The sequence below is a fragment of the Caretta caretta genome, chromosome 3, assembly GCF_965140235.1.
Source record: "Caretta caretta isolate rCarCar2 chromosome 3, rCarCar1.hap1, whole genome shotgun sequence".
NCBI classification, from domain to species: Eukaryota; Metazoa; Chordata; order Testudines; family Cheloniidae; genus Caretta; species Caretta caretta.
Window position 1 is genome coordinate 27,224,628 of NC_134208.1, and position 17,368 is coordinate 27,241,995.

The window sequence follows — 17,368 nt, forward strand, 5'->3', positions numbered from 1 at the left end:
AACAAAAATTGCTAGACTTGTTACCTTAAAGAGTTTTTGGCTCCTAAAAATTAAAAACAAATCATAATTATTATATCTCTGCCATTAGTCTATTAAATATGTGAAAAGAACTTACCCTCTTTATTTTTTTTCACAGGATGAATATGTTTGATACTAAAGGATGAACTCAAACTAATCCTGGTTTTCATCATTTTACAATCAGCAAATTGTCATTTTGTTATTACATTTTATTTAAAATTAGATTTAAATAATATAGATTATATTTTTTTAAATTTCAGTTCTTAACTATTAACATTAATAACTATCCTGAATTAAAGCTCTTCCCATTAAGAACATAAGAATGGCCATAGTGGGTCAGACCAAAGTTCCATCTAGCCCAGTATCCTATCTTCCGACAGTGGCCAATGCCAGGTGCCCCAGAGGGAATGAACAGAACAGATAATCGTCAAGTGATCCATCCCATCGCCCATTCCCAGCTTCTGGCAAACAGCAGCTAGGGACACCATCCCTGCCCAGCCTGGCTAACAGTCATTGATGGACCTATCCTCCATGAATTTATCTAATTTTTTCTTGAACCCTGTTATAGTCTTGGCCTTCATAACAACCTCTGGCAAGGAGTTTCACAGGTTGACTGTGTGTTGTGTGAAAAAAAACTTCCTTTTGTTTGTTTTAAACCTGCTGCCTATTAATTTCATTTGGTGACCCCTAGTTCTTGTGTTATGAGAAGTAGTAAATAACACTTCCTTATCTACTTTCTCTAAACCAGTCATGATTTTATAGACCTCTATCATATCCTTCCTTAGTCATTTTTTTTCCTAGCTGAAAAGTCCCAGTCTTATTAATCTCTCCTCATATAGAAGCTGTTCCATACTCCTAATAATTTTTGTTGCCCTTCTTTGAACCTTTTCCAAGTCCAATATATTTTTTTGAGATGAGGCGACCACATCTGCACGCAGTATTCAAGATGTGGGCAAACCATGGATTTATATAGAGGCAATATATTTTCTGTCTTATTATCTATCCCTTTCTTAATGATTCTCAACATTCTGTTAGCTTTTTTGATTGCTGCTGCACATTGAGTGGATGTTTTCAGAGAACTATCCACAATGACTCCAAGATCTCTTTTTTGAGTGGTAACAACTAATTTACACCCCATCGTTTTATATGTATAGTTGGGATTATGTTCTCCAATGTGCATTACTTTGCATTTGTCAAAATTGAATTTAATTTGCCATTTTGTTGCCCAGTCACCTAGTTTTGAGAGATCCTTTTGTAGCTCTTCGCAGTCTGCTTGGGACTTAACTATCTTGAATAGTCTTGTATCATCTGCAAATTTTGCCACCTCACTGTTTACCCCTTTTTCCAGATCATTTATGAATATCTTGAATAGGACTGGGCCCTATACACACCCCTGGGGGACACCAGTATTTACCTCTCTCCATTCTGAAAACTGACCATTTATTCCTACCCTTTGTTTCCTATCTTTTAACCAATTACCAATCCATGAGAGAACCTTCCCTCTTATCCCATGACTGCTTACTTTGCTTAAGAGCCTTTGGTGAGGGACCTTGTCAAAGGCTTTCTGAAAATCTAAATACACTGTATCAACTGGATCCCCCTTGTCCACATGCTTATTGACCCCCTCAAAGAATTCTAGTAGATTGGTGAAGCATGATTTCCCTTTACAAAAACCATGTTGACTATTCCCCAACAAATTATGTTAATCTATGTATCTAATAATTTTGTTCTTTACTATAGTTTCAACCAGTTTGCCTAGTAATGAAGTCAGGCTTAGCAGCCTGTAATTGCTAGGGTCACCTCTGGAGCCCTTTTTAAAAATTTGCATCACATTAGCTGTCCTCCAGTCATTTGTACAGAAGGTGATTTAAATGATAGGTTATAGACGACAGTTAGTAGTCCTGCAATTTCACATTTGAGTTCCTTCAAAACTCTTGGGTGAATACCATCTGGTCCTGATCAATTATTGCTGTATCGTTTATCAGTTTGTTCCGTTTGTTTTATTTTTTAACAAGGTAGGTCATCCATCCCCAATCACAATCCATCACTTGACAATCAAACACCTGGGAAAGTATATCTGATTAACACAGTCATCATAGAGAAAACTGATGATGCTGTGTAAACAAGTGTCACATTCATGGCCAAAGCAATGAAATGTTAATGTCTTTCAGGTTAAAAAAAAAATATAGGAAATTATTTATAATTTTATAATTACAAATATTTTTCCCTTTATGAATTTGAAACTGATTATACTTATAGATCATGCAACAAAGGGAAGATGAAAGTCAAATGATAAATTCTGTTTGGTAATGTCAAATTCTTACTAACCGAGTAATGCCTTTGTGATCCTCCAACTCCCAACCGGCTTTTAATACAAAACTGGACAAAATGCTTGAGAATATGCTAGAGAGAACAATGGGTCTTTATGTCCTTATATGGCTATTACATCTGTAACCTAATGAGTTCTATAATATTGGGAAGAGTTAGCACAGGACTAGACATGTATCTTAGCAGCAAGCCTTTACAAAGACATGGGAAAATTTAGGGTCCTAGTTCTGGTTTCTGTTCATTTCTTGTTTTAAATTCTTCCACACGTTGAAGGGTGACTTTTTTTTTCCATTAGGGGAAGGAAACAAAATAGAGTTTTTCTTCATTTACTAAGGAGACAGCACCTATAAAGTTTAAAAAAAAAAACATTCGGACAGAAAGAATCATAAGCAGGAGACAGATCCGGCAGCAGAAGCTTGTTGTCGCCAATCCCTCAATTTGAGGATGATCTCTACCCCAGATTTACATATGGGTCCTGAGATGACTCAGGAGTCCGATCCTGGAATCACAGCATAAGCTATTAATTTAGCCAGTGACAATGATGGAGCTGCAGCATTCTTCCTCTGTCTCTCTTGTGGGTTATGCAGCAGCTGCTCTACACAGTCTGGCATCATGGTTTTCTATATTAACTACTATGCATAGGTTTGACCCAGGAGGTTGGAAGAAGAGAAAGGGAGGGACTGTACTGATAGCAGCAAGGCTTGCAGCAGTGAATGCTCATTGACTATGACTGATTAAAATACTTTAATTAAGTTGTCAAGAAAGAATAAAGATAATGGGTTTTAGTCATTTCTCACTCAAATGTAACTATTACTAGTATCTCTCTATCTGTTACACAGATCAGGATAGAATAGCCTCTTCACCTGAAGCCAGTATTTCTCATCTTTCACTAGACATTGTGAGTCTATTGCTTGGGCTGTGTTTCTGCCTGATTCTTTTATATGAGCTGTTTAGTTCTTTTCGTAGTAATTGGAGCTGTACAATTACTACTTATGATCCATGATTGTATTTTTTACCAATTACCACCCAATAGCAACATTAACAATGCAAGGTTTCCAAGGTACCTCCCAGTTGCTGTTTTAAACAGCATGTATGCCAGTAGGTACCTTATGAGTGACTTGATTTATAATGAATCCAATTCCAGTGGGTATCAGTCGATCATACTATGGTTTTTCATTTTAGTTTGAATTAGTTTTGAAAACTTCCTGTGTAATTGGAAGATAGGTTCAAAGACATATAAACCCTTTTCCTGCTTTCCACTGCTAATATGAGGAGGTCATATTTTTCTCCATCTCTGTCTCTTGACTGTGGCAAATATATCTGTTGGCAAAAGTTGATTCTTCAAGATCAAGGCTGAGATATTGCTGTGTGCTTTGAAGAGGTGTAGCACAGAACTTACAGTCTAGGACAGGGGTGGGCAAACTACGGTCCACAGGCTGGATCCGGCCCCTCAGGGCTTTGGATTTGGGCCATGGGATTGCCCCACATGGTGCCGCAGGCCCCGCCCACTCTCAAAAGCAGCTGGCACCATGTCCCTGGGCGTTACTCTTGTCTCCAGGCACCGTCCCCCACAGCTCCATTGGCTGGGAACGGGGAACCATGGCCAATGGGAGCTTTGGGGGAGGTACCTTGAGGCGTAGCAAGGGCAGCGTGCGGAGCCCTGTGCCCCCCCGTCCCTCAGGGGCCACGCAGGGATCTGGTTCCAGCCACTTCCCAGAGCGGCACAGCATGGGGTCAGGACAGGCATGCAGGGAGCCTGCCCTGGCCCTGGTGCGCGCCGCGACCACCCCAGAGCCACTTTAGGTAAGCGGCGCTGGGCTGGAGCATGAACCCCTCCTGCAGCCTGCCCCCCAACTCCCTGCCCCAAGCCCCCTGCTTGCACCTCACACCCTTCCTGCACCCCAACTCCCTACCCTGAGCCCCTGTTGCACCATGCACCCCTCCTGCACCCCAACCTCCTGCCTTGAGCTCCCTCCCACAGTCCGCACCTCTGCCCTGAACCCCCTCATACACCCCGCACCCCTCCTCTGCCCCAAACCCTTGCCCTGACCCCACTCCTGCACACTGCACTCCCTCCTGCACCCCTGCCCCAGCCCTACATAGAATTTCCCCATCCAGATGTGGCCTTCGGCCCAAAAAATTTACCCACCCCTGGTCTAGGGGCAGAGGGGCCTGTGGTGGTTTTAAGCCACCTTTGTGCCCCCCTGGTGGTCTGTCTAAGTTATGACAGCCTGTCCCCAGCTGCATGCGAGTTGCAGCACTTCCCAGAATCTCTGTAGTACCACATGCTACAGCTCTGTTCCCAACACACTCTTCCCACCCCCAGCACACCTTCTAAGGCAAGGCCAGTACGGGGCTCCTTGGAAGATAACATACAGCTGCCTTCCTCAGTTCCTAGATCAAAGGAATCCTCCCCCCAAGCAGAACTGGTTTTGGAGCCCCTTTACACTCCTCCATTCCTTTTCCCAACAGAGAGGGGGTGAGGATCTCACCAAATGAGTGTGCACTGTATCTGTGGGGGGAGACTCTTATCATCATTTTTATGGGACCAATGTGTGCTAGATACTTTACAGGCACAGATATTTCCTTCAAAGAGTTTACAATCTAAATGTAATTTTTGCTCCTCAGAAGTGCTGAGTGCTTGGAGTTCCCATTGACCTCAGTGTGGTACTTAACATCTCCAAAACTTAGGTCATTTATAGAGGTGCCTAAAAATAGATGGATTAGAGCTTGAAATCTTTGGCATAATCTGACTGAGACATTGACCCGATTGTCATAAATCGTGATATTTTGCTATTCCTGTTATGAAAAACCACGGTTACACGACATAGAATCATAGAATATCAGGGTTGGAAGGGACCTCAGTCGGTCATCTAGTCCAACCCCCTGCTCAAAAGCAGGACCCATCCCCAATTAAATCATCCCAGCCAGGGCTTTGTCAAGCCTGACCTTAAAAACTTCTAAGGAAGGAGATTCCTCCCTAGGCAACGCATTCCAGTGTTTCACCACCCTCCTTGTGAAAAAGTTTTTCCTAATATCCAATCTAAACCTCCCCCACTGCAACTTGAGACCATTACTCCTCGTTCTGTCATCTGTTACCATTGAGAACAGTCTAGAGCCATCCTCTTTGGAACCCCCTTTCAGGTAGTTGAAAGCAGCTATCAAATCCCCCCTCATTCTTCTCTTCTGCAGGCTAAACAATCCCAGCTCCCTCAGCCTCTTCTCATAACTCATGTGTTCCAGTCCCCTAATCATTTTTGTTGCCCTTCGCTGGACTCTCTCCAATTTATCCACATCCTTCTTGAAGTGTGGGGCCCAAAACTGGACACAGTACTCCAGATGAGGCCTCACCAATGTCGAATAGAGGGGAACGATCACGTCCCTCGATCTGCTCGCTATGCCCCTACTTATACATCCCAAAATGCCATTGGCCTTCTTGGCAACAAGGGCACACTGCTGACTCATATCCAGCTTCTCGTCCACTGTCACCCCTAGGTCCTTTTCCGCAGAACTGCTGCCTAGCCATTCGGTCCCTAGTCTGTAGCTGTGCATTGGGTTCTTCCGTCCTAAGTGCAGGACCCTGCACTTATCCTTATTGAACCTCATCAGATTTCTTTTGGCCCAATCCTCCAATTTGTCTAGGTCTTTCTGTATCCTATCCCTCCCCTCCAGCGTATCTACCACTCCTCCCAGTTTAGTATCATCCGCAAATTTGCTGAGAGTGCAATCCACACCATCCTCCAGATCATTTATGAAGATATTGAACAAAACTGGCCCCAGGACCGACCCTTGGGGTACTCCACTTGATACCGGCTGCCAACTAGATATGGAGCCATTGATCACTACCCGTTGAGCCCGACAATCTAGCCAGCTTTCTACCCACCTTGTAGTGCATTCATCCAGCCCATACTTCCTTAACTTGCTGACAAGAATACTGTGGGAGACCGTGTCAAAAGCTTTGCTAAAGTCAAGAAACAATACATCCACTGCTTTCCCTTCATCCACAGAACCAGTAATCTCATCATAAAAGGCGATTAGATTAGTCAGACATGACCTTCCCTTGGTGAATCCATGCTGGCTGTTCCTGATCACTTCCCTCTCATGCAAGTGCTTCAGGATTGATTCTTTGAGGACCTGCTCCATGATTTTTCCAGGGACTGAAGTGAGGCTGACTGGCCTGTAGTTCCCAGGATCCTCCTTCTTCCCTTTTTTAAAGATCGGCACTACATTAGCCTTTTTCCAGTCATCCGGGACTTCTCCAGTTCGCCACGAGTTTTCAAAGATAATGGCCAATGGCTCTGCAATCACAGCCGCCAATTCCTTCAGCACTCTCGGATGCAACTCGTCTGGCCCCATGGACTTGTGCACATCCAGCTTTTCTAAATAGTCCCTAACCACCTCTATCTCCACAGAGGGCTGGCCATCTCTTCCCCATTTTGTGATGCCCAGCGTAGCAGTCTGGGAGCTGACCTTGTTCGTGAAAACAGAGGCAAAAAAAGCATTGAGTACATTAGCTTTTTCCACATCCTCTGTCACTAGTTTGCCTCCCTCATTCAGTAAGGGGCCCACGCATTCCTTGGCTTTCTTCTTGTTGCCAACATACCTGAAGAAACCCTTCTTGTTACTCTTGACATCTCTGGCTAGCTGCAGCTCCAGGTGCGATTTGGCCCTCCTGATAACATTCCTACATGCCCGAGCAATATTTTTATACTCTTCCCTGGTCATATGTCCAACCTTCCACTTCTTGTAAGCTTCTTTTTTATGTTTAAGATCCGCTAAGATTTCACCATTAAGCCAAGCTGGTCGCCTGCCATATTTACTATTCTTTCGACTCATCGGGATGGTTTGTCCCTGTAACCTCAACAGGGATTCCTTGAAATACAGCCAGCTCTCCTGGACTCCTTTCCCCTTCAAGTTAGTCCCCCAGGGGATCCTGGCCATCCGTTCCCTGAGGGAGTCGAAGTCTGCTTTCCTGAAGTCCAGGGTCCGTATCGTGCTGCTTACCTTTCTTCCCTGTGTCAGGATCCTGAACTCAACCAACCTCATGGTCACTGCCTCCCAGATTCCCATCCACTTTTGCTTCCCCCACTAATTCTACCCGGTTTGTGAGCAGGTGTATCTGATTGGCTTTCAGCAGTAGATCTGAAAGCACTTCACAATCTATGAGAGCTAGATGGTGGGTATTTATTTATTTATTTATTAATAGCCAGTTGCATATGTACATGTGTCATAAATATAAAGGGAAGAGTAAACCCCTTTAAAATCCCTCCTGGCCAGAGGAAAACTCCTCTCACCTGTAAAGGGTTAAGAAGCTAAAGGTAACCTCACTGGCACCTGACCAAAATGACCAATGAGGAGACAAGATACTTTCAAAAGCTGGGAGGAGGGAGAGAAACAAAGGGTCTCTGTCTGTCTTTATGGGTTTTTTTTGCCGGGGATAGACCAGGAATGGAGTCTTAGAACTTTTAGTAAGTAATCTAGGTAGGTATGTGTTAGATTATGATTTCTTTAAATGGCTGAGAAAAGAATTGTGCTGAATAGAATAACTATTTCTGTCTGTGTATCTTTTTTGTAACTTAAGGTTTTGCCTAGAGGGGTTCTCTATGTTTTGAATCTAATTACCCTGTAAGGTATCTACCATCCTGATTTTACAGAGGGGATTTCTTTACTTCTATTTACTCCTATTTCTATTAAAAGTCTTCTTGTAAGAAAACTGAATGCTTTTTCATTGTTCTCAGATCCAAGGGTTTGGGTCTGTAGTCACCTAGGCAAATTGGTGAGGCTTTTTTACCAAGCCTTGTCCAGGAAGTGGGGTGCAAGGTTTTGGGAAGTATTTGGGGGGAAAGACGTTTCCAAACAGCTCTTCCCCAGTAACCAGTATTTGTTTGGTGGTGGTAGCGGCCAATCCAAGGACAAAGGGTGGAATATTTTGTACCTTGGGGAAGTTTTGACCTAAGCTGGTAAAGAGAAGCTTAGGAGGTTTTCATGCAGGTCCCCACATCTGTACCCTAGCGTTCAGAGTGCGGGAGGAACCTTGACAACATGGTTCACCTCTTTACCCAATTTACATGTACTATTAATGGGGTTTGCAAGCAGAAAGGGTGCGTGTTTGTTTTTAGCTATGTAACTATTCCTCCTATATTTACATATTTGGATCTGGGTGTTGATTTTTGTCAGTGATTTTGAGGTAAAGGTTTTTCATTGAAAAACCAGGAGCTGGATTATCTGATCACTGAGAGGGACTAAGAGGTCAGAATCTTGCTGAAACTACCAAATTAAGAATCCCACTTCCAATGAAAGGAAATTTTCAGCTGGTGTAAAGCCAGCAGTGCCCACTCCTGTGCCAAACATTCTCCATGTTGGGTTTGGGAGAGAGAGCTCCATTATGCTAATTCACAGTTGCAATTTAGAGTAATCCAAAGGCTATGGAGCAGTTTTAGAATCACATCCCTATTTGGCCCCAGATCTTTTCACTTTTTCATACTATTATACCATGCTTTTATTTGCAATTTTTTGAAATAGTTTTCTGAATTTTGTTTTCTTGTTTGTTTGTTTTTTTAGCGCATACACGAGTAATAATCCATGGGTGAAACTAGGGACAGTCATGCTATCGAGATGCCCAAGTGAGCAAAAAGAGAATATGGGAAATGAAATTTTGAAGATCTGTCGTTCTTTGTATGAGACTAAGCACATGCTCCCCGTAGAGGTGAGTTGTAACTTCAAGTACCTTGCAGATATACCTGCACCTTGTACAGTGGATGCAGTATCACTATTAAAGCTCCTTATATAGCTTCACTGGCCGCACTTGAGTACTATTTGGCAAAAACTATTAAAGATAAACACCAGTAACTTGCCACTTCTTAAACATAGAAAGTTGTCCATGAGGAGGTTCTGAAATATTTGGGCTTTAATTAGCTTTTATTTTACAAGCAGTTCTTCTTTACAAGTACTCTAGTATTCCCTCTTCCTAAATTAATTAGGTATATTCTCTTCCATACAAGCCTCTCTTATGTCCCAAAGTGCCACAGCATCTCATACTGATGCATCATAGCCTAACCATACCAGGTTTAAAAAAATGATTAAAAATCTTCACACTTCTCTGGAATTATTCCCAGACATCTTCTTTTATTATCCTGATTCATCCTTTACAGTGAGATTCACATAACCACAGTCTTTGTTCCTGAAAATAGCCAACATGAAAATTATGTGCAGTGTAATGGAAACGGATCAGAGGCTTCTTTTCACTTTCATACAAAACCAAGAAGTCTCTTGTAGAATTTGAAGGGCAATACATTGTAAAACAAATGGGACACTTGTATTTATGCAGCTTAAAACCCACTTCTGGGACTTGCTGCCAAAAGAAGTCAGTAAAGCAGAGTGCCAAATATATTTTGTGGAGAGAGCCAAATTTAATTTTTAATTACAGTGCATGGGATAGACAAAGGGCCCGATGGTCATCATGAGTAATACTTTATATCACAAGTAGTTCTGATCAAAACCAGTGGGATTACTCCTGCAGGAAGGTACTATTCAATCTGATTAAGGGTGGCCAAACCAAAGTTAAGGTCCTAGGGTGGAATTTTCTAAAACATCTAAGTGACTTTTGAACACAAATGTAATAGAAAATCAGGGTTCTACCACAGCAGATAGGAGGGTTACGCCAAGGTCAAACATCGATCATCTCTTTTTAGTTAATAAAGTTACTGTTGAATTCAGCATCAGTAAGGCCTGGTCTGTGCACAGTTTTTATACTGGTATGACTGTTTCAGTTAGAGGTGCAATTTTTTACCAATATAATTATACCAGTACAACCCTTAGTATGTGCATGTTATACCTTGTATAAAGGTGTCTTTATATTAGTGTAGCTTATTCTCCTCTCCATACGGAAATAAAGTGCCTTTATACTGATATAACACACTAGGAGGCTGAACTGCTTTAACTGTATCAGCATAGTTAAAAACAACATAACTTTTGTGCATAGCAGTTAAAGCAGTACAACTTTTGTGTATACAAACCTTTACTGTGGAAAAAGTAATGTAGGGTAATTTAAGAACCATTGCTAAAACTATTTGATCAAAACTTGCATTTTGCAGAATCTGTCACTGGAGCCTATTAAATACTTTGGGTGGGGAGAGAAGCATAGATCAGCTGCTTCTTTTAAAAAAAGATTGGCTAACTTTCTGACCACCAGTAGCATTTGTGGGTCTGAAGTCTAAAGACAATAATTGAAAAGGCATTTAAATGTCAGGATGTTCACTGATGACCGGGATGTTCACTGAGGTCAGGAAGAAATCTTTCTCTAAAGACACCATAATTGCAGGATTGCTGGAGGAACCAACTAGGAGCCATGCTCCTCTTGACCTGCTGCTCACAAACAGGGAAGAATTGGTAGGGGAAGTAGAAGTGGGTGGCAACCTGGGCAGCAATGACCATGAGATGGTCGAGTTCAGGATCCTGACAAAAGGAAGAAAGGAGAGCAGCAGAATACAGACCCTGGATTTCAGAAAAGCAGACTTCGACTCCCTCAGGGAATGGATGGGCAGGATCCCCTGGGAGGCTTATATGAGAGGGAAAGGAGTCCTGGCTGTATTTTAAAGAAGCCTTATTGAGGGTGCAGGAACAAACTATCCCGATGTACAGAAGGAATAGCAAATATGGTAGGTGACGAGCTTGGCTTAACAGTGAAATCTTCAGTGAGCTTAAACACAAAAAGGAAGCTTTCAAGAAATGGAAACTTGGACAGATGACAAGGGAGGAGTATAAAAATATTGCTCGAACATGCAGAGGTGTACTCAGGAAGGCCAAAGCACAATTGGAGTTGCACCTAGCAAGGGATGTGAAGAGTAACAAGAAGGGTTTCTACAGGTATGTTAGCAACAAGAAGGTGGTCAGGAAAAGTGTGGGACCCTTACTGAATGGGGGAGGCAACCTAATGACAGATGATGGAAAAAACTGAAGTACTCAATGTTTTTTTGCCTCGGACTTCACAGACGAGATCAGCTCCCAGACTGCTGCAATGGGCAGCACAGTATGGGGAGAAGGTGACCAGCACTCAGTGGTGAAAGAACAGATTAAGAACTATTTAGAAAAGCTAGACATGCCCAAGTCTGTGGGGCCGGATCTAATGCATCCGAGGGTGCTAAGGGAGTTGGCTGATGTGATTGCAGAGCCATTGGCCATTATCTTTGAAAACTCGAGGCAATCCAAAGGGGGGGGGGGAGGTATTGGACAATTGGAAAAAGGCAAATATAGTGCCCATCTTTAAAAAAGGGAATAAGGAGAATCTGGGGAACTAGGAGAAGGAGAAATGGTCTCAAGTTGCAGTGGGGAAGGTCTAGGTTGGATATTAGGAAAAACTATTTCACTAGGAGGGTGGTGAAGCACTGGAATGGGTTACATAGGGAGGTGGTGAATCTCCATCCTGAGAGGTTTTTAAGACCCATCTTGACAAAGCCTTGGCTGGGATGATTTAGTTGGGGTTCATCCTGCTTAGAGGATTGGACTGGATGACCTCCTGAGGTCTCTCTAAACTTGTATGATTGTCACTTCTAAGTCTTATGCCTCCAGGAGTGAAGATCTTAAGAGCTAGTAGACTTTCTTGCATGGCTCATGCTGAATGAAGAACACCCAGGTGTGAGAATTTTATGTGAAATCACAGTAGCAAAATTTACGAAGTGATTTTCCCTTCCTTCTGCACAGTGCATATACAGTACAGCATTGATCAAATTGGCTAAGTGGGTTAAAAAAAGTCCTGCCTTTCACTGATGGCAACAACTAGTACCGGAAGCATATACTAGACGTAGAAGGCCTTGTAATGGCAACTTATAGTTTTTAATCAGATATGGTACTAGCATTACATTCAGAAATCCAGCTAAGGTTGTGTCTGTGTTTTCATTTTGTATTTCAACTGTAAATGTTTGCTTTTGGCTAAACCTCAGAATGCAAAGTCAGTACAAGAACAATCTTCTTATACAAATAATCATAAAATGTGTGTGGATGTTCTTGAATTATGTTTAAAAAAAACTCAAACGTGTCTTTAAACATAAAATGTTCCAGGTTAGATATAGCCATTCCATAATGTAGGATAAGCTTCTTTAGAACCCAATTCAGGCACTGAAGCATGTACTTAACTTAAAGCACTTGAGTATTCCCACTGGGATATAAGCATGGGCTTAACATTAAGCATTTGCTTCAGTGCTTGGCTGAATTGGGACCTTAATTTTTAAGAAGGGTGTATTATTACTTCTATCTAAAATACATAAATAGTACCATTTTAAAATTAGTTGAATATGTATATTTGTATTACCAAGATTAATACTCCCAATGATTAAGGTACTAAATATGGCTTTACATCAAAGACTAACTATAAGGAATTATTGGGGCTTATATGTAATTCTTTTCAGCACCATGTGGTATTCTATGTAAAATTTTGCAAAGGATGCAAGTTGATAATAAACATTTTTGTAGCTAAAATACCTGTTTGACCTGAAATTTATTTGTTGCAAAAATACTAATGTTAATACCTTTATTAACTGCATTTTCAAATTGACATAATCTGATGGCATTTTTTCTGTAATATTTTAAATCACTTCAATAAGAAAGCAAATTGTAATTCAACAGTTCAGTGTTTTAAAAACACCTTTTCATTTTCCTAGTCATTTGCTTTCCTAGTTATTTCCTAGAAATGTTCACTGTACCTAATTATGTTTAACAGTGCACTTAAATCATCTGCCTTTCCTTCTCTCCTCCTACCACCTTAAGGTACAAAAATGTGATATTTTTTTGGGGGGGGGGGATTCTTTTGAGAGCTTTTCTTATAGTTATATGTTGTTCCCTATGGCACTGCTTCTTCTCTTATGGTTTTGATGGGTTTTCAGATATCAAATGTTACCAGAACTATAAACTTGCTGTTACACTCAGGTTGTGCATCCTACAACCCTCAAAATTTATTTTTCCTAACATAAAGGGGTATCCATGGTGATAAATTGTGCTTTCCAGGCACAGAGGGACTTGTAGAATCATAAATTGCTTAGTTTGCATTCTGTAATCTCCTTAGTATGTTGCTGTTTGGCAGAAATGAAGGAGAAAATCAAAATATCAAAGGCTTAATGGGTGTAATATTTTTAATTTTGCCTCACCCTTTATAGTCTTTTCAATATTGCTCTTCACCTGTTCCTGTAATCTTAGTTCTCAATGAAAGCAAAGCCTGTCAACTGCAGACTTAGCCATTGCTTAAGTTGATAAACACTTATGACACACTTCTGTCTATTCTTTGGCAACAAAAGACAAAATCTCCTCAGTGTGTTACAAACCTTTTGTTTTCTCGTTAGGCTCACCAACCTCTGCTTAGCTGCAATAATAAAAAAAAAATGTGTTGCTTGATATCCTAAGGAGAAGTTTAGTTGATAGCAAAGTGTACCAGGTTCTCAACTTTTGTCTGCTGAACTGCAGTGCAGGCAACTGGTGAATGCATTTGGAAGATGTTTTGCTAGTAGTCCTGTGTCTGCTGTTTTTTGTGTGTAAACTCTTTCCTGATTGGAGCTTTGCTGGTGATGTGCTAGTGTAGACGAGACAAAGACGTTTTTACTACTGTGTCATTTAGTCCGGCTCTGAACAGTGGAAGTTTGCAAGATTTTTTGATAACTACCATGAACTTTACCAAGCACAGTGTAATTTTATAGTTATGTTGCATTCTGACGTATGCATCACAATTAAATTAATAATATTTTGCTGTCAGAAATGCAGTTGAGGAGGGTAACTGAAGAGTGCCTGAATTATCTGAAAACAAATTGGCTGGGAAAAAAGATGTCAGTAGATACCGTACTTTAAGATCTCAATCCGTAACAGCAATCTCATGTATGTAATATGTATATAATACTCCAATTTATCATTTTCCATTTTTTTTTAAGTTAGAGGTGATATAACTACCCCAAGGGTGTGACTACATTTAGCAGCACCTTTTGGGCACCAGATTAATCAAATTTGAACTTAAATGGTAAAAATTAAACATTTGAGTTCCCTTTTTACATTATAAGCTCTTTGGGGCAGGTGCAATGTCTTTAAGTGTTTTTCTGAAGCACAGAGCATGTCTGTGGATGTCTAAAATGATATTGTAATAATATCTATGTTATATAATGCACAGACTAACCAGATGGAGTACTGTTGTTGTGTGATTTCCCTAATTGTTCTCACTAGAAACAAAGTATAGCGGGGAGGGATACAAGTAAACTATGTCTTTGAACCTGGTCACTCTGGACAAGTTAGTTTGTTGTTCATAAAGGGAAAGTTATCATTTATTTTTTGAGGTAAAGTAATCCCTTTTTAAAATGGGTCAGTAATTCATTTATACACCATAGTAGATGAATATATAAGATACATGTGTAAGATAAAGACTAATAAAGGTTCACATTGTTACTAAGCACAGTAGACCTAGATAAGGGTTTGGAAGTAATCCTACTCGGTGTTTTATTTTTTTAAGCATCATTTTCTGTTGCGAGCCTCAGTATGAGGACACACTATACCAAAATTGTAATGCCAGATAGTTCATGCAGGATAATAAAACATGGAAACTCATATTAAAATGGAGAAACTAATATATTGCATCAGAGCTCAGTAACAGATATTTGACAAGATTTTTGGGATAGCTTTACAGTGCTGGACTCTGATATAAGGAGCTGTTATATTCCTTCTTTATTTTATTCCACCTTTATGACTATATAACTGAGTTACAGAAATGTCACAGATGTGTTACCTTACATCTTATAAAAAGAACAGGAGTACTTATGGCACCTTAGAGACTAACAAATTTATTAGAGCATAAGCTTTCGTGGGCTACAGCCCACTTCATCGAATGCATAGAATGCAACATATAGTAAGTTTCAGAGTAACAGCCGTGTTAGTCTGTATTCGCAAAAAGAAAAGGAGTACTTGTGGCACCTTAGAGACTAACCAATTTATTTGAGCATGAGCTTTCGTGAGCTACAGCTCACTTCGTCGGATGCATACTGTGGAAACTGCAGAAGACATTATATATACACAGAGACCATGAAATAATACCTCCTTCCACCCCACTCTCCTGCTGGTAATAGCCCATCCAAAGTGACCATTCTCTTTAAAATGTGTATGATAATCAAGGTGGGCCATTTCCAGCACAAATCCAGGTTTTCTCACCCCTCCCACCGCCCTCCAAAAACCACACACAAAAACTCACTCTCCTGCTGGTAATAGCTCATCCAAAGCGACCACTCTCCCTACAATGTGCATGATAATCAAGGTGGGCCATTTCCAGCACAAATACAGGTTTTCTCACCCCCCCACCCCATACACACACAGAGTCACTCTCCTGCTGGTAATAGCTCATCCAAAGTGACCACTCTCCCTACAATGTGCATGATAATCAAGGTGGGCCATTTCCAGCACAAATCCAAGCTTTCTCACCCGCATGGCCCCACAGTATGCCAACATTTTTATGGCTGACTTAGAACAACGCTTCCTCAGCTCTCGTCCCCTAACGCCCCTACTCTACTTGCGCTATATTGATGACATCTTCATCATCTGGACCCATGGAAAAGAAGCCCTTGAGGAATTCCACCATGATTTCAACAATTTCCATCCCACCATCAACCTCAGCCTGGTCCAGTCCACACAAGAGATCCACTTCCTGGACTCTACAGTGCTAATAAACAACGGTCACATAAACACCACCCTATACCGGAAACCTACTGACCGCTATTCCTACCTACATGCCTCCAGCTTTCACCCTGACCACACCACACGATCCATCGTCTACAGCCAAGCTCTGCGATACAGCCACATTTGCTCCAACCCCTCAGACAGAGACAAACACCTACAAGATCTCTATCAAGCATTCTTACAACTACAGACAGCCCCCCAACCTGAAGCAAATACTCACCAACAACCACATACCACACAACAGAACCACTAACCCAGGAATCTATCCTTGCAACAAAGCCCGTTGCCAACTGTGCCCACATATCTATTCAGGGGACACCATCAAAGGGCCTAATCACATCAGCCACACTATCAGAGGCTCGTTCACCTGCACATCCACCAATGTGATATATGCCATCATGTGCCAGCAATGCCCCTCTGCCATGTACATTGGTCAAACTGGACAATCTCTACGTAAAAGAATAAATGGACACAAATCAGATGTCAAGAATTATAACATTCATAAACCAGTCGGAGAACACTTCAATCTCTCTGGTCACGCAATCACAGACATGAAGGTCGCTATCTTACAACAAAAAAACTTCAAATCCAGACTCCAGCGAGAAACTGCTGAATTGGAATTCATTTGCAAATTGGATACTATTAATTTAGGCTTAAATAGAGACTGGGAGTGGCTAACTCATTATGCAAGGTAGCCTATTTCCCCTTGTTTTTTTCTACCCCCCTTCCCCCCCCCCCGACGTTCTGGTTAAACTTGGATTTATGCTGGAAATGGCCCACCCTGATTATCATGCACATTGTAAGGAGAGTGGTCGGTTTGGATGAGCTATTGCCAGCAGGAGAGTGAGTTTGTGGGGGGAGGGGGGGTGAGAAAACCTGTAGTTCTGCTGGAAATGGCCCACCTTGATTATCATGCACATTGTAGGGAGATTTCAGAGGAACAGCCGTGTTAGTCTGTATTCGCAAAAAGAAAAGGAGTACTTGTGGCACCTTAGAGACTAACCAATTTATTTGAGCATGAGCTTTCGTGAGCTACAGCTCACTTCATCAGATGTATACCGTGGAAACTGCAGCAGACTTTATATACACACACAGAATATGAAACAATACCGCCTCCCACCCCACTGTCCTGCTGGTAATAGCTTATCTAAAGTGATCAACAGGTGGACCATTTCCAGCACAAATCCAGGTTTTCTCACCCTCCACCCCCCCACACAAATTCACTCTCCTGCTGGTGCTAGCCCATCCAAAGTGACAACTCTTTACATAATCAAGTCTGGCTATTTCCTGCATAGATCCAGGTTTTCTCACATCCCCCCCACCCCCATAC

At 41.5% G+C, this 17,368-nt stretch overlaps 1 protein-coding gene across 1 annotated transcript in view; it reads left to right on the plus strand.

The window, feature by feature from the left end:
• The window catches only part of NBAS (NBAS subunit of NRZ tethering complex), a 408,512-nt gene that overhangs the window by 372,712 nt on the left and 18,432 nt on the right, over window positions 1–17,368 (plus strand). The window contains exon 50 of the mRNA XM_048845538.2: window positions 8,908–9,052. Within this exon, the coding sequence (XP_048701495.2) occupies window positions 8,908–9,052 (145 nt within the window). The remainder of the gene's footprint in view (window positions 1–8,907; window positions 9,053–17,368) is intronic.